At 45.9% G+C, this 17947-nt stretch overlaps 1 protein-coding gene across 1 annotated transcript in view; it reads left to right on the top strand.

Annotated features, from left to right (window-relative positions):
• SLC35B2 (solute carrier family 35 member B2) overlaps positions 1-17947 on the top strand; it is a 35258-nt gene that overhangs the window by 13385 nt on the left and 3926 nt on the right. The window contains exons 2-3 of the mRNA XM_060244832.1: positions 13863-14056; positions 14546-14706. Of these exons, the coding sequence (XP_060100815.1) occupies positions 13863-14056; positions 14546-14706 (355 nt within the window). The remainder of the gene's footprint in view (positions 1-13862; positions 14057-14545; positions 14707-17947) is intronic.

The raw sequence follows: 17947 nt of genomic DNA, 5'->3' as shown, positions 1-17947 counted from the left end.
TCTTGACTGGAGTTTTGCCTGGAAGGCAGCTTTAACTTCGGCTGACTGGAGACTGCCAACCTGAAACTTCCTCTGAGGGATACCTCCTCTCCTGGATGTGGGTTTAAAGTGAAGACGGAGATTGCAGCGTACAAGACGATGATCCGTATGACATTCTGCACTGGGCATTACTCGGGTGTGTAAGACATCTCGAAGGTCTCTCTGGCGCACCAGAATGTAGTCGATAAGGTGCCAGTGCTTGGACCGTGGGTGCATCCAGGTTGTCTTCAGACTGTTCTTCTGCTGGAAGATAGTGTTGGTGATGGTGAGCTGGTGCTCCATGCAGAATTCTAGCAGGAGGCGTCTGTTGTCATTGCAGTTGCCAATGCCGTGTTTGCCAAGTACTCCTTTCCAGGCTTCCGAGTCTTTACCTACTCTGGCATTGAAGTCGCCAAGGATGATCACCTTGTCCTCTGTAGGGGTCTTCTGTACGAGGTTGTGTAGATCAGCATAGAACTTGTTCTTTTCTGCAGGATCTGCTTGAAGGGTTGGGGCATACACACTGAAGAGTGTTGCATGCTGCTTGTTTTGAAGTGGGAGGCGCATGGACATGATGCGATCTGAGTGACCTGTTGGCAGGTTGTCGAGTTTGGAGGCAATGGAGTTCCTGACCATGAAGCCAACGCCAGAAAGGCGGCTCTCAGCCTTTGACTTACCCGACCAGTAGAGGGTATAGCCAGCACCGTGTTCTTGAAGACTACCTTCCTCAGGGAAACGGACCTCACTGAGAGCTGCTATGTCGATATTCAACCTGAGAAGTTCGTGGGCAACTAGAGCAGAGCGTCGTTCAGGGCGACCACTGTCTACTGTGTCAAGCATGGTTCTGATGTTCCAACATGCAAGCTTTAGTCTTTGCACACTTTGTGAGGCAGGTGCATGCCTTTTCTTTGTTGTTATTTTTTGACCGCAAGTAAGGATGCCCGTTGACCGCGGCTAGCCAACTGGGGTGGAGGAGACGAGCTTTGTTTAGGCCACCTTTTCTAGGCCCCTCTCCGTGTGGAGCAAGCAGTGCTGTCCCTAGATAAGGCTGCTTGGTCGTTCAGGGTGCTGCCGAAAAATGCTTTCGTCTCCGGGTTAGCATCAGGCGACCAATACCCTGAACCGCCCACATGCAGGATCGGGACTGCGGCTTCCAGTGGCACCTTCCACCTGCCGTTTCGCCCCTTGCCCATCGCTGCAGGACTTGATGTGTTGTGGGTTGTGTATGTGGATATGCCCTTCAGGCCTGCGCAGAGGAATTTTTTAGGTGAAGCGCAGTGTGCGCGGTACTGGCTCCACCCTTTCACCTGGGGGTCATCTGCCATGGCCCAGTAAGCCGGGACGCCGGCAGCGAGTCCTCCAGGTGGTAGGTGTTACATTAACGAGCTCTATCTGCCCGGGTTTGATGTTAGAGTTTTCCTTCTCTTAGGCTGGCAAGGTTGGTGGGCCCAGCCTGCCCATCCGGTTATACTGCCGGACAATTCGGTTGCACCATGACGTAGCAAACTCTGTGAAAAACGGGCGGGACCAGCGAGAAGGTGTTGCTACGGATGCAGTAATGCAGGAGAGGCCATTGCAGTGACCATCTGCCAGGCATAGCCAGACAGTGACCACGCGGCGTTCACTACACCGGGAGAGGAGAGGCTATGTATTGCGCATACACTTTCCCTGGGGGGGGTAGGATACCCAGAGGGAGCCCCCCCACCCTCCGCCCCCCCTAAGAGGCAGGAAAAATAAATGTTGCAAACAGAAAATACAAATTTTTTAGTGAAAAGGAAGTCTGTTATTTGAACAGAAATAATTTCAGTTGAGCAATGGTAGGTTTGCAACAGCAAAATAAAACAGGAATCCAGTGGCACCTGAAAGACTAACAAAACTTATTCCAGCATCATTTTTTGTTTCATATTTACAATAGGACTGTGTATTTAAAAAAAGTTTGTTATTAAGAACATAAGAGAAGCCATTTTGGATCAGGCCAATGGCCCATCCAGTCCAACACTCTGTGTCACACAGTGGCCCAAATTTTTTTTTTATATACACACACACACACACACATATATATATATACACACACTGTGGCTAATAGCCACTGATGGACCTCTGCTCCATATTTTTATCTAACTCCCTCTTGAAGCTGGCTATGCTTGTAGCCGCCACCTCCTGTGGCAGTGAATTCCACATGTTAATCACCCTTTGGGTGAAGAAATACCTCCTTTTATCCATTCTAACCCGACTGCTCAGCAATTTCATTGAATGCCCACGAGTTCTTGTATTGTGAGAAAGGGAGAAAAGTACTTCGTTCTCTACCTTCTCCATCCCATGCATAATCTTGTAAACCTCTATCATGTCAGCCTGCAGTCAACGTTTCTCCAAGCTAAAGAGCCCCAAGCGTTTTAACCTTTCTTCATAGGGAAAGTGTTCCAAACCTTTAATCATTCTAGTTGTCCTTTTCTGCACTTTTTCCAATGCTATAATATCCTTTTTGAAGTGCGGTGACCAGAATTGCACACAGTATTCCAAATGAGACCGCACCATCGATTTATACAGGGGCATTATGATACTGGCTGATTTGTTTTCAATTCCCTTCCTAATAATTCCCAACATGGCGTTGGCCTTTTTTATTGCAAATGCACACTATCTTGACATTTTCAGTGAGTTATCTACCATGACCCCAAGATCTCTCTTTTGGTTAGTCTTTGCCAGTTCACACCCCATCAGCTTGTATTTGTAGCTGGGATTCATAGCCCCAATGTCTATTACTTTGCACTTGGCCACATTGAACCTCATCTGCCACATTGACGCCCATTCACCCAGCCTCAACAGATCCCTTTGGAGTTCCTCACAATCCTCTCTGGTTCTCACCACCCTGAACAATTTAGTGTCATCTGCAAACTTGGCCACTTCACTGCTTACTCTCAACTCCAAATCATTTATGAACAAGTTAAAGAGCATGGGACCCAGTACTGAGCCCTGCGGCACCCCACTGCTTACCGTCCTCCACTGCGAAGACTGCCCATTTATACTCACTCTCTGCTTCCTATTAATTAGCCAGTTTTTGATCCACAAGAGGACCTGTCCTTTTACTCCATGACTCTCGAGCTTCCTAAGGAGCCTTTGATGAGGAACTTTATCAAAAGCTTTCTGGAAGTCAAGGTAAACAACATCTATTGGGTCTCCTTTGTCCACATGTTTGTTCACCCCCTCAAAGAAATGTAACAGGTTAGGGAGGCAAGATCTTCCTTTGCAGAACCCATGTTGAGTCTTCCTCAATAACTCGTGTTCATCAATGTGCCTACTCATTCTGTCCTTGATAATGGTTTCTACCAACTTTCCCGGTATTGAAGTCAGACTGACTGGCCTGTAGTTTCCCGGATCCCTTTTTAAAGATGGGGGTGACATTTGCTACCTTCCAGTTCTCAGGAATGGAGGCAGATTTCAATGAAAGATTACATATTTTTGTCAGAAGATCTACAAGTTCAACTTTGAGTTCTTTCAGAACTCTTGGCTGTATGCCATCTGGACCTGATGACTTATTAGTTTTTAATTCGTCTATCAGTTGTAGGACCTCCTCTCTTGTCACCTCAATCTGACTCAGGTCTTTCAACACCCCTTCCAAAATAAGTGGTTCTGGAGCAGGCAAACACGTCTCATCTTCCACAGTGAAGACGGAGGCAAAAAATGCATTCAGCTTCTCAGCCATTTCCCTATCCTTCTTCAGTAATCCTTTTACCCCTTGGTCATCCAAGGGCCCCACTGCCTCCCTGGCTGGTTTCCTGCTTCTAATATATTTGAAGAAATTTTTATTGTTGGTCTTTATGTTTTTTGCAATATGCTCCTCATAGTCCCTTTTTGCCTGCCTGATCACAGTCTTGCATTTGATTTGCCACTGCCTGTGTTCCCTTTTATTAATCTCACTTGGACTAGCTTTCCACCGCTTAAAGGAGTCCTTCTTACCTTTTACAGCTTCCATTACTTTGTTTGTTAACCATGCAGGCCTTCTCATATACCTGTTTGTGCCTTTCCTAACTTGTAATATATATTTTATCTGAGCTTCTAGGATTGTAGTTTTAAATAGCCTCCAAGCTTCCCCAATGGTTTTGACTGTATTTACCTTTTCTTTCAGTTTCCTCTTCACATGCCTCCTCTTCTCAGAGAATTTATCCCTTTTAAAGTTAAATGTGGTTGTGCTGGTCTTTTGGGGGCAACCCTCTAGTTATACAAATGGTGAAATCTATAACGTTATGGTCACTGCTCCCAAGCGGTGCGATCACTTTTACATCTTTCACCAAGTCTTGGGCATTACTTAGGACCAAGTCCAGGGTTGCCCCACCCCTGGTAGGTTCAGAGACCATCTGCTTCATAGCACATTCATTGAGAGCATCTAGAAACTCAATCTCTTTCTCTCGACCAGAACATATATTGACCCAATCAATCTGCGGGTAGTTAAAATCACCTATGACGACACAGTTTTTACGTCTAGCCACTATCTTTAAGCCTTCCATCATATTATAATCGTCCTCTATCTTTTGATTTGGTGGACGATAACGAACTCCCATAGTTAAATTTCCTTTTGGGCCCTCTATTTCAACCCAAAGCATTTCTAGAAGGGAATCTATTTCCCTGACCTCAGTCTTACTGGACCGTATGCCCTCTCTGACATGCAGAGCCACCCCACCTCCAACCCTTCCCTCCCTATCCTTCCAATATAACTTATTATATCCAGGAATCACCGTGTCCCACTGATTCTCCTCATTTCACCAAGTTTCTGAAATTCCCACAATGTCTCTGTTTTCTCCCAACACTAAACATTCCAACTCACCAATTTTACTTTTAACGCTTCTAGCATTAAATGTAAATACAGATATACAAAATAAGGCATTTTATACTAACGTAGTCAAACAGTACCACAAAACTCAACTTCAGTATTTCCAGTAATTAAGATAATGTGTGTGCTTGTATGTTTTTTTAAAAAAACTTGATCAGAACAAATGTAGATTTGTGCAGGAAAATAAGCATTAATACAGAAGACCATGGTTTTCTGTTTAGCAGTCAGTTTCACCACAGAAAGTTACTCAATTTTTTTCTGCAGTCATGTTGCACTAGGTTTTCAATTTCAGTATAAAGAAATCTCATTGCCACAATAGGTAACAATACTAAATCCTGTACTGGCTGTGAAACCATATCTGTGTTAAAGTTTAAAAGGAAAATCTTAGAAGCAGAAGACCCCAAGACTGGGCAGCAAAGTTGTTGTTGGAGAATTCATCAGCATATTCTCATTATAGTCATTATGGCATATTATTTATGAACAAAAGTAGTCACATTCAAACAATAAACATATCCTTGCAAATAATAGCATTGCTGTCAACAAGGTAGGGAAATAAACTCCTCCTTTCTTAGTCTCTGTCAGTCCTTGAAGAAGAAAGCTGCAAAGGTTGTCCACAGGGGACCGGGTCAAAAGGACAGCATATTTGGGATACTGGCTTCTCATCTCTCTGCCAAGCTAGATCAAAGGTTCAGGTGGGTAGCGTATTGGTCTCAAGCAGCAGAACAAGGTTTGAGTCCAGTGGCACTTTTTAAGACTAACAAAATCTTATTCAGGGTATAAGCTTTCACGTGCATGCACATTTCTTCAGATACAATGAAATGGAAGTTACCTGTCCATAGGCAGACGGTGAGCAGCAAAGCAGCATGCAACATTATTTATTTATTTATTCAGCTTATATCCTGCCCTCCCCACTGAAGCAGGCTCAGGGCGGCTTACATTCCACAAAAGTCATATAAAACCCGGTATTGATATAAACCACAATCATCAAAATATAAAAATACAAAATAAATAAAAACATAAAATAGTGTCAGGTGCTATTTCAATCTCAGAATAGAATATGTTAATGTATCAATTCCGTGTTAAATTTTGTTGTTGTTTGGCTGTTTCTACTAGATGTTCTGTTGGGTAAAAGGTCCTAAAGTTGCAATTGTGCATTTGAGGTTGGCCAAATAGTTCAATGTCTGTTGTTGTGGGCCAGATGTTCAATGTCTGTTGTCATTGATCTTAGTTAGCAAATGTCTGACGGAAGAGCACTGAAGATGTTTTGCAGATTCAGGTACCAAACAGGAATAACAAGCTTAGTTTATATGGTTACCATTTGTTTGGGTTTAATTCTGGAGGGGAAACATCGTGAAGGAAATAAATATGTCAGAATTGGAGATTGATGTATCCTTAATTGTGGAATGCTGAGAGGAAATAATGGAGACCCTGCCATTGTGCTCCATCCATCTCCTCTCAAGCATAGAGGGAACCTTACAGCATCTTCTTCTTTGAAGTGAGGTGACTAGCTGTGTAGAGTTTTTTCCCCTGTCCCCAGAGCAGAGAAATACATTCCAATCTACCATTCCAGATTACATTACATCCCACTATTCATTGTGTTATATTCCAAGCTATTGTTCTAATCTACTATCCAATAAGAAATAAAATAAAGATGTATTGTCTTTCTGAAGGATTGGTGAGAAAACAGATGTGAAGATTAAATAAGGTTAGCATACATAGTGAGATAAATAACCATTGTCGCAGTTCTATGGATTCCATAGTCCTGAGTGCTATAATAACTTGCAACTCTGCAATTTCTGGTCTGTTCCTGAAGTTCTTTTGCAATAAAACCACTGCTATGGGTAACCCATTGAATGTCCTGGAAGGCTGAAGTGTGTTCCTGCAGGTTTCTCGATCTTGTGATTCTTTATGTCTGACTTGTGTCTATTTATATCCTTTGGAGTAGGGTTTGACCTGTTTGCCCTCTGTAGAGAACCAAAGGGCACTGTTGGCATTTAATGGCATATACAATATTAGAAGATGAGCATGTGAATAATCCTGAAATGGTATAGTTGATGTTGTTAGGTCCAGTGATTGTGTTATCTTGACTTCATCTACCTATGTGGATGGACTGGTAACTTCCATTTCAGTGTGTCTGAGGAAATTTGTGTGCACACAAAGCTTATACTTTGAATAAAACTTAGTTGGTGTGAAAGGTGCCGCTGGACTCAGGCTAGATCAAATACACAAGAGGAAGGCAGTTAGCAGTTTGCAAGGAAAGAAGGCCTTGTTTGCACCTCTTTTGAAGACAGTAGAACACTTTTGGTACTGAAATGTACGGCTGAATTGCTGTGTGTGGTACCAAATGCACAGTCATTATTCTCTAATGCTGTAGATCAGGGGTGGCCAAATTGTGGCTCTGGAGCCACTTTTGGCTCTTTCGCACATATTATGTAGCTCTCAAAGCCCCCACCATCTCATCAGTCAGCATGGAGAAGGCATTTATCTCTTTAAATTACTTTGCCAAGCCTGCCAGCAGCTTGTAGAATGCATTTAAAGTTGTTTTCTTTCCATCTCTCCCTCCCTCCCAATGTATTTCCCTCCCTCCCTCCAGCTCTCAAACACCTGATGTTCATGTCTTGAGGCTCTCAAACATCTGACATTTATTCTGTGTGGCTCTTATGTTAAGCAAGTTTGGCTACTCCTGCTGTAAATGGTATTATGTAAAAATCTTCATATAGTACATTATGAGTGAATGAATTTAATGTTGTAACCATGCATCATAACATAACATAAATATCAAATATAAACATGCACAAGAACATAGCATGAGTAAATCATAATGCCCCTGTATAAATCAATGGTGCTGTCTCATTTGGTGGTACCATATGCACAGTCATTATTCTCTAATGCTGTAGATCGGGGTGGCCAAACTGTACAATTCTGGTCACCACACCTCAAAAAAAATATTATAGCATTGTAAAAAGTCCAGAAAAGGGCAACTAGAATGATTAAATGGTTGGAACACTTTCCCTATGAAGAAAGTTTAAAATGCTTGGGGCTCTTTATCTTAGAGAAACGTCAACTGAGGGGTGGCTAATAGCCACTGATGGACCTCTGCTCCATATTTTTATCTAACCCCCTCTTGAAGCTGTCTATGCATGTAGTTGCCACCACCTCCTGTGGCAGTGAATTCCACATGTTAATCACCCTTTGGGTGAAGAAGTACTTCCTTTTATCCGTTTTAACCTGACTGCTCAGCAATTTCATCGAATGCCCACGAGTTCTTGTATTGTGAGAAAGGGAGAAAAGTACTTCTTTCTCTGCTTTCTCCATCCCGTGCATTATCTTGTAAACCTCTATCATGTCACCCCGCAGTCAACGTTTCTCCAAGCTAAAGAGCCCCAAGCGTTTAACCTTTCTTCATAGGGAAAATGTTCCAACCCTTTAATCATTCTAGTTGTCCTTTTCTGGACTTTTTCCAATGTTATAATATCCTTTTTGAGGTGCGGTGACCAGAATTGCACACAGCATAGACAGTTTCAAGAGAGTACTGGAAAAATATGGAGCAGAGGTCCATCAGTGTATTGATGGAACTCTCTGTTTGGGGCGGTGATGCTCTGTATTCTTGGTGCTTGGAGGGGAAACAGTAGGATGGCTTCTAGTGTACTGTCCCCACTGAAGGACCTCCTGATGGCACCTGGGTTTTTTGGCCACTGTGACACAGAGTGTTGGACTGGATGGGCCATTGGCCTGATCCAACATGGCTTCTCTTATGTTCTTAAATATGTTAAAACATTAAATACATTAAAATACATAAAACATTTATTTATTTACCTTAAATTTCTTTCCCGCCCTCTCCGCAAGCGGACTCAGGGCAGCTAACAGCATTTATATTTACAATTTAAAAACCAATAAAATACAGTTACAATTTTAAAACCATTATGTGGTGCTGTACCTCATCAATATAAGCGAGTTCTTCTTTTCTGATGGTGATCATGTAGTATCGTGTCTCTATAATGATGTGGGGCGGCAGTCCTCTCCTGGTTAGGTATTAAAGGCCTGTTGGAGCAGTTCAGTTTTGCAGGCCCTGCGGAAAGTAGAGAGATCCCGCAGGGCCCTTATGGCCTCCGGGAGAGCATTCCACATTTCTGGTGCTGCCACCAAGAAGGCCTTAGCCCATGTAAAGCATAGCTTAGCCTCCTTTGGTCCAGAGACAGACAGTAGATTTTGTGTCCCTGAACGCAGTGCTTTCTGGGGAACATACGGTGAAAGGCGGTACTGTAGATAGGTAGGCCGCTGACCATAAAGGGCTTTAAAGGTCAATACCAACACCTTGAAATGGACTCGGAGCACAATAGGTAGCCAGTGCAGCTCTTTCAGCAGTGGCTGAACATGCTCCCATCGAGGGAGGCCCATTACCAGCTGCGCTGCAGCATTCTGCACTAGCTATAGTTTCCGAGTCAGGGTCAAGGGTAGCCCCATGTAGAGAGCATTACAGTGATGTATTCTTGAGGTGACTGTAGCATGGATCACCATTGCTAAGTCATCATGCTCCAAGAAAGGGGCCAACTGCCACACCCGCTGAAGATGAAAAAAGGCAGATCTTGTAGTGGCTGCTACCTGGGCCTCCACTGTAAGAGAGGACTCCAGGAGCCACACCTAAGCTCTTGACCTTAGGGGCCGGTATCAGCGGCACCCTGTCAAGAGCTGGCAGAGGGATCTCCCCCCATGGATCACCCCGGCTCAGATAGAGAACCTCCATCTTCATCAGATTCAGCTTCAACCGACTCAGCCTGAGCCAAGATGCTATGGCTTGAAGAGCCAGGTCTAGATTTTCTGGGGTACAGTTGGACTGGGCACCCATCAATAGATAGAGCTGGGTGTCGTCCACATATTGGTGACACCCCAGCCCATACCTTCTGACAATCTGGGCAAGGGGGCACATATAGATGTTGAATAACATTGGGGACAGAACCGCACCCTGTGGCACACCGCATATAAGTGGGTGCCTTTGGGATGATTCCTCCCCTATCACCACCCTTTGTCCCCAACCTTGGAGAAAGGAGGCCAGCCACTGTAAGGCAGACCCCTGAATCCCCACATTGGCAAGGCAGCTAGTCAGTAGCTGATGGTCAACTGTATCAAATGCGGCTGACAGATCTAATAATAACAGCACCGCTGAGCTGCCCCGATCCAGATGTCACATGAGGTCATCTATGAGGGCGACCAGAACTGTCTCCGTCCCGTTACCTGGTCGAAAGCCAGACTGGAATGGATCCAGTGTGGAACTGTCATCCAGGAGTTGCCACTGCCCGCTCTATAACCTTACCCAGAAAGGGAAGGTTTGATACCGGCCGATAATTTGCCAATACGGCTGGATCTGCAGATGGTTTTTTCAAGAGGGGATGGACCACAGCCTCTTTAAGAGGTGTGGGAAAGATCCCTTCTACGAGGGATCTGTTGACAATACCCTGTAGCGGCTCATGTAGTGACGCCTGGCTAGCTTTTATAAGCCAGGATGGGCACGGGTCCAACCCACAGGTCATAGGGTGTACAGCAAACAGGATCCTGTCGACCTCCTCCAGTCTGAGTGATGCGAAGGAATCCAGAAATGGACCAGAAGACATGCTCGGTGCCTCGAGTTCTTTCACTGTATCAATTATGGTGGGAAGGTCGTGTCAGAGCGACTAGACCTTATCTGTGAAAAACCTTGCAAAAGCCTCACAGCCGATTTCCAATTCTCTAATGTATGGTTTACCTTGCGGTAAAATTGTTAGTGACCAAATTATACTAAATAATTGTGCTGGGCGCGAGGTCGCAGACAAAATCCGGGATGCAAAGTAAGTCTTCTTTGTGACCTGGACTGCCGTCTCATAGGTCCACATAAATGATCTATAAGATGTTCTCGTAGCTTCATCATGAGTGTGTCGCCATTGTCTCTCTAGTAGTCTTAATCGCCATTTCATTGATCACAGCTCTGGGGTATACCACGGAGTGGATCGTGAACGAGGATGAAGAGGACATCAGGGAGCGATCTTGTTGATGGCTATAGAGAGAGTCACCAGTGGGCTAGGGATCCCATAAAGGGATTTGAAGCTGCAAAGGGTCCATCTAGCTTTGCGGGCGAGCCAAAACTTGCTCACTGCCTAAACGGGGTAAGGGTGGAGTATCCATACGGGCCTTCAGGGCATAGTTGTCAGACCATGGCATTGCCTCGGCAGAAATCTGATCCACTAATACTTCAGCCGCAAAGATCAGGTCCAACGTGTGCTCGGCCTGATGTGTGGGCATTGTTATATATTGGGAGAGTCCCAGTGCTGCCATGGAAGACACTATGTCTGTCGCCCGAGTGGAAGCCGCGTCCTTGGCATGGACATTGAAGTCACCCAGAACTATAAGCTGAGAATGCTGCAATGCCCAGCCTGCTACGACCTCCATCAGGGACGGTAAGGCACTGGCCGGTGCGTTAGACGAACGGTACACCAGCCACATTGCCAAACTCTCCCCGACATCCCACATCAGGCTAGTACACTCTATACCCATGATCTTTGGAGGCGGAAGCATCCTGAAGGAGCAATCCTCCCGTATGAAAAAGGCCACCCCTCCCCACCGCCTGCTAGTCTGTGCCTGGTGAAGAACAGAGAACCCTGGCGGGGCTACTTGGGAGAGAGCTATCATCTCCCTGTCCCGCACCCAGGTCTCCGTCACGCAAGCCAGGTCCATGTCCTGTCTAATTAGGAAATCCTGCAGGACTGAGGTTTTATTATTTATGGACCTGGCATTGCACAATACCAGGGACGGAGGCAAGTATTTCCACTTGGCCCCCATACCCACTATCTTTGAGATGGGACGCAGACTGGAAGGGGAGCAAGCCCTCCTGTGTCTCAGTCTCCTTCCGTTCCAACTTTGCCTGTTCCCACCGCTGTACTTTCCCTTCCCCAGGAGCACTGGAATCTCCTGACCAGACATCTCTTGCTGATGGTCTTCACAGAGTATCAGATCACCAACAGTATGCACATCAACGTATCCTGCTCCTCCCACCCACTCAACCTTGCGCTCTATCAGCTAATATTTTCTATGACCTAGCTAAAAACTTATTCCTACTACTAATAGTTTTATCCTAGCCAATTAACTTAACCCCCCCCCCCAATCTATCTAATTAATTGGCAAAAAATTTATATCCATTTAGCAGATAAAATATCCAATTAGGTCCAAATACCATCAAATTTCTAAAAACCTCAAGATGAGCAATAGTATATGGGCAGGGTCATCAATTGGAAGGGACTGCAGTATACCACAGCAGAAAGTTCACTGACTGGAGAACAAATTTTAAAGTGGTAGTGTTCTTAAGGTGCTGGTACGTCTTAAAAATTAGAGCATCTTGGAATGTCTTTAAAAGTGCTGGTGCAAAGTGCAAAATTAGCAGAGTGCAAAGGTGGCAGTTCTATCAAAGTGCTGGTGTGCGGTACAAAGATAGCATTTTTCTTTAAGTGCTGGAACAAGATATAACGGCAGTAATTCTTTTGTAAAGTGCTAGTGCAAAATGCCAGGGTAGCAGTTCTCAAAAGCCAGTAGCTCTCACAAGCCAGCGGGTTTCTTCTCTTCCCACTGATTGGCAGCCGCACCTTGTCGGTCGTCGCAGTGACCAGGAGGGTAGAGACCCCCCCCTCGGGCTCTTGGACATCAACACTGCATCTCCGTCAGCATGATAGTAGCCACCTGGTTGGGCCAGCCCCTGTCCCCCGCTGGGGGCCAGGACGCCCCACCCCCTGACTCTCGCGCAGCACGGCAAACTTTTCACTGGCTCTCCGCCAGCTTCTCGCTCTTCCCAACTGAGGGCCCAAAACATATGCAACCTCTGTTGTTAGACTCACAGCAACTTGCTTTCTTTGCCTCCTATTACCGCTGCTGTTTCTGGGCCTGGTGCAACTTATGGCCTCTGCTGTCGGACCTACTACAGCTTCCATCGAGTCCATGCCATCACAGGACCTGGTGTGGCTCACAGCCTCTAGTGCTGGTCCCAGTTTGGCTTCCTCTTCCCCACATCAGTGCTGCCACCACGGGGTCTGGTGCAGCTTGTTGTCACCAGGCCTGCAGTAGTTCCTGGTTACTGACACTGATCGAATATGTACCCTTACAACTTCCTCTGGGCAGTAGTGAATGGTGCTACTTCCTTTTGCTTTCTCTGCTCATAAGAACATGATTGCTAGGGACGGTGACTCAGTGGTAGAGCATCTGCTTGGTGAGCAGAAGGTCCCAGGTTCAATCCCCGGCATCTCCAACTGATAAGGGTCCAGGCAAATGGGCATGAAAAACCTCAGCTTGAGACCCTGGAGAGCCGCTGCCAGTCTGAGTAGACAATACTGACTTTGATGGACCGAGGGTCTGATTTAGTATAAGGCAGCTTCATATGTTCATATGTTCTTAGACTATTTGTTCTTTGGGAGTTGCCCTTGTCATTATAGCAGCACTGTTCCTTTTTGTATTAAAATGTCAGTGGCAATTCCCAGTGAACCCCACAGCTGCTACAATTGTTTGCTTTGTGGGAAGGCCACTCTGACATTGTTGTTAAATAAGACCTGTGTCTGCTAGTTCTGACTTTAGTGTTCTCTTTTGTATGGTAAATATGAACAGTTTGGTTGAACTAGAAAAGAGGAATGATGATTAGAATTTGCTCTCATTGCATAAAAGCCTCAGGCTTTGACATATCAAAGCTTGTGTAGGCCTCTGCTGTAATATCATGCCATGCTGGGGAACAAGCAATTGTTTCTCTAGGTATTTGGTCACAAATATGGAAGTGCTTTGTTTGCTAGTGAAACCATAACTCTGGAGTGTTGACTTTGAAAATACTGTGCATAGAGATGTTGCCATTTTTTTTTCTTTATCTGATTTTGCAGGTTGCTTAAAGGGAAATGGGGAATGACATGCTATTGGTGGAAATCTTGCGTGTTACCTATGTGTGGCGACTTGTCCTTTATTGTGTTTTTGTGGTCCTCTGAATTCTCTTTTGTTAACAGCCTGTTCTTTCTCTTGGCAGGTTCTGCCTGGCTTTTGCACTGGCTGCTCTCCCTGCTGTGGCTGCCAATGAAGAAGTACCTGTGGCTCACCAGGACTCCTGGGGAGACTTCTGGCTATTCCGTTTCTTGATCAATGCTGCAGGCTATGCAAGCATTGTGGTGCCAGGCTTCTTGCTGATACAGTATTTCAAGAAGAAAAATTATCTTGAGACAGGTAAGGAGCTGTAACGATGGGCCTCTATTTGGATATGCACTGCTTTCCTGATTCTACTGATGAGGCACCTAATTCTCTCCTTCACTCCTTCAGCCTAGCTATTGCAGGATTGGAACTCCTAGCAGAATTGATTCATTGCTAAAGATGCTGAATTTGTAGCTGGTCCCAGTTGAGTAAATTTGGGGAGCTGCAAATGGCTACCAAATAGTGGCCTTGTAGACAAGCTGCAGAGCCTTTACATAAGTTTTTTTGTAATTTCTTGTATAGCTGACAGCTAAATTAGTCCATCGGTCCTCTGAGCTGCAGTGTGTACTGTGCACACAGTGGATTATAATGGGCTAAACAAGAGGAAGGTGGTGGTTAGAAGTACCACAAATAATCCAAGCAGGGATGATACCAATTGTGGTCTCTTTTAACACATGCAGCTTTTTGTTGCTGCATTGGGTGCTTCACTACAGTGGCTAATGTTCTTTTCTTTCTATCTCTTAGGCCGAGGTGTTTGCTTTCCAGTTATCAAATCATGTGTTTTTGGCAATGAGGCCAAGTCAGGAAACCAGGATGATGCCTTGCTGGCAGCTCGGAATGAGACTGTAGAGTCCTCTACAGCCCGGCAAATTTTTAAGCTTCTGTTCTGTGCAGCAGGTCTACAGGTAAAGAACAGATGTGTTTTACAGCACCTGCCTCAAGAGTCACTGCAAACAACTTCTTTGATAATGAGGAATTGTTGCTCTGCTTTAATTGAGGGTGCCTGGTCATGGTAGGAATTATTGTTCGCATAACTCTTCTGTTGTATGAGGTGCTTTGTGATCACACCCTCATTAATCTTCACAATAATTCTGTGGTCAGGTTGCTACATTTTTTATAAATGGGTAACAGTGAAAAAATGCCTTTCTGAGAGGGTTTTTAAAATAGCTAAATAGACCATGAAGTTGGAACCATGTTCTCCACCCTAGCTGTACTCTGTCTGAGCTGCTGGTTCCATTAGTCTGTACTGCAAGTTTAGTGCTGATTGCTGACAGAACCTAAGTGAAGGCTTTATTTATTTATTTATTTATTTTTTCGCATTTATATCCCGCCCTCCCCGCTGAGGCAGATTCAGGGCGGCTAACAACATTTCAACATCAACAATAAGATAGTAAAACAGTTACAGTAATCTATTATCAAATAAGTAGTTAAAAGTTTTTAAAAGTTTAAGATTATTAATACAATTTTAAAACAACAGTTTCGGTGCTAAAATTAATACAATGCATTCAATGGTATTGGGCATCTATATACTTGGGCTGAAGGCCATTCGAAATAATGTTGTTCTGCAGGCCTTGCGGAACTGGGCAAGGTCCCACAAGGCTCTAACATCTTCTGGGAGTTGGTTCCACCAGTGGGGGGCCGCAATTGAGAAGGCTCTTTCTCTGGTAGCCTTCAATTTCGCCTCCCTCAGCCCGGGGATTGATAATAGGTTTTGTGATCTGGATCTAAGTACCCTCTGGGGAATATGTGGGGAGAGACGGTCCCTAAGGTAGGCAGATCCTCAGCCATATAGGGCTTTAAAGGTAACCAGCACCTTGTAGCGGATCCGGAATACTGTTGGTAGCCAGTGCAGTCTCGCAGCCCCAGCTGTATGTGGTCCCGCATGGGGAGACCCAATAACAGCCTTGCTACCGCATTCTGCACCACAACTGCACCTTCCCAGGCCACCACAACTCAGACAAAGGACTTCTGTCTTCGTCGGGTTCAGCTTCAGATGTCTCAGCCTAAGCCACCCTGCCACAGCTTGTAGCGCCTGGGCTAGATTTTCTGGGGCAGAGGCAGGCCGGCCATCTATTAGCAGATAGAGCTGTGTGTCATCAGCGCACTGATGGCAACCCAGTTCAAATCTCTGGACAATCTGGGCAAGGGGGTGCATATAGATATTAAACAGCACCGGGGAGAGCACTGTCCCTGAGGCACTCCGCAATTAAGCAGATGTCTCTGGGACGATTGTCCCCCGATTGCCACCCTTTGTCCTTGACCACAGAGGAAAGAGGAGAGCCATTGCCAGGCCAACCCCTGAATCCTCGCGTCAGTGAGGCGGTGAACCAGCAACTGATTGCCAACCATGTCGAACGCCGCCAACAGGTCCAACAACAACAGTATTGCTGACCCGCCTCGATCCAGTTGTCGCTGAAGATCATCCACCAAGGCGACCAGCACTGTCTCCGTTCCATGGCCCAGACGAAAGTTGGACTGGTGTGGGTCTAGAACTGAAGCATCCTCCAGAAAGCTCTGCAACTGCAGCGCTACTGCCCTCTCAATAATTTTACCCCAAAAGGGTAAATTCGAGACCGGACGATAGTGTGCCAATTCGACTGGGTCTAATGTTGGTTTTTTCAAGAGGGGATGGACTATCGCCTCTTTGAGAGGCCTTGGAAAAAGCCCTCCGAGAGGGACCTATTTACAATATCCTGCACAGGACATTGAAGCTCCATCTGGCATGCTTTAATCAACCAGGATGGGCAAAGGTCCAAATCACATGTTGTTGGGCGTACAGTTGCGAGGATTCTGTCAACTTCCTCCAAGCTGAGTGTTGTAAAACTGTCGAGCTGGTCTGGAAAACAGGCACAGAGCCTCGAGTTCACATACTGTTTCAATTGTGGCAGGGAGGTCGCGGCGGAGCAGCGAGACTTTATCTATGAAAAATGTTGCAAAAGCCTCACAGCCAATCTTCAATTCCCTACGATTTGGTCTGCCTTGTGGCAGAGTTGTAAGAGTCCGAATAATACTAAATAATTGGGCCGGGTGTGAATTCACGGATGCAATCTTGGCCGCAAAGTAAGCTTTCTTTGTGACTTTGACTGCCATCTCATAGGATCTCATATACTCTCTATAAGATGTTCTGTTTGCTTCATCATGAGTCTGCCGCCGCTTCCTCTCTAGTCGTCTGAGCCTCCATTTCATCAATCGCAAATCTGTGTTGTACCACGGTGCCATCTTTGAACGGGGGCGTAGAGGGCGCTGAGGAGCGATCTCATCAATTACCATGGTGAGCCGATTTTGCCATAACTCGACCATGTCATCAAGCGAGTTGCCAGGGGGCCAGGGATCTCGCAGTTCCCTCTGGAACCGTATTGGGTCCATTAGGTTCCGTGGGCGAGCTAAAATACACTCGTTGCCTAAAGGGGTTTGGGGTGGTACATCCACACTGGTCTTCAGGACATAGTGGTCCGACCATGGCACTGCGTCAGCAGTAATTCGGGTCACTGTAACCCCCAACGCAAAGATCAAATCCAGCATGTGCCCGGCCTGATTTGTGGGTGTAGTTACAAATTGAGAGAGTCCTAGCGTAGCCATGGATGACACTAGGTCCGTCGCCTGATTAGAGTTCGCGTCATCAGCATGGACGTTGAAATCACCCAGGATTAAAAGCCTTGGGTGTTCCAATGCCCAGCCTGTTGCAGCCTCCATCAGGGACGATAAGGCACTGGTTGGTGTGTTAGGCGATCGGTACACTAGCCAAATCGCCAAACCCTCTCCTACATCCCACTTCAGATCCGCACATTCAATGCCATCGATCTCTGGAGTCGGGAGAGCCCGGAAGGAGTAAGCCTCCCGTATGAATAGTGCCACTCCTCTCCTCCGCCCACTAATCCATGGCTGGTGAAATACTGAGTACCCTGGGGGAGCCACTTGGGAGAAGGCTACCCTCTCCCTGTCATGTACCCAGGTCTCAGTCACGCATGCCAGGTCCATATCCTGTTCACGCAGGAACTCCCGAAGGATTGAGGTCTTATTGTTTATGGACCTGGCATTGCATAACACCAGTGATGGAGGTGAGTAATTCAACCTGGCCCCACCCCCTGTCACCATTGGGATGGGACACAGACTAGAAGGGGGCCGAGCACTCACACGTCTCAGCTG

Source organism: Heteronotia binoei, chromosome 1 (assembly GCF_032191835.1).
Source record: "Heteronotia binoei isolate CCM8104 ecotype False Entrance Well chromosome 1, APGP_CSIRO_Hbin_v1, whole genome shotgun sequence".
Classification (NCBI taxonomy): Eukaryota; Metazoa; Chordata; class Lepidosauria; order Squamata; family Gekkonidae; genus Heteronotia; species Heteronotia binoei.
The sequence above is the reverse complement of the archived record's forward strand: the minus strand, read 5'-3'. Positions and strand labels throughout refer to the sequence as shown.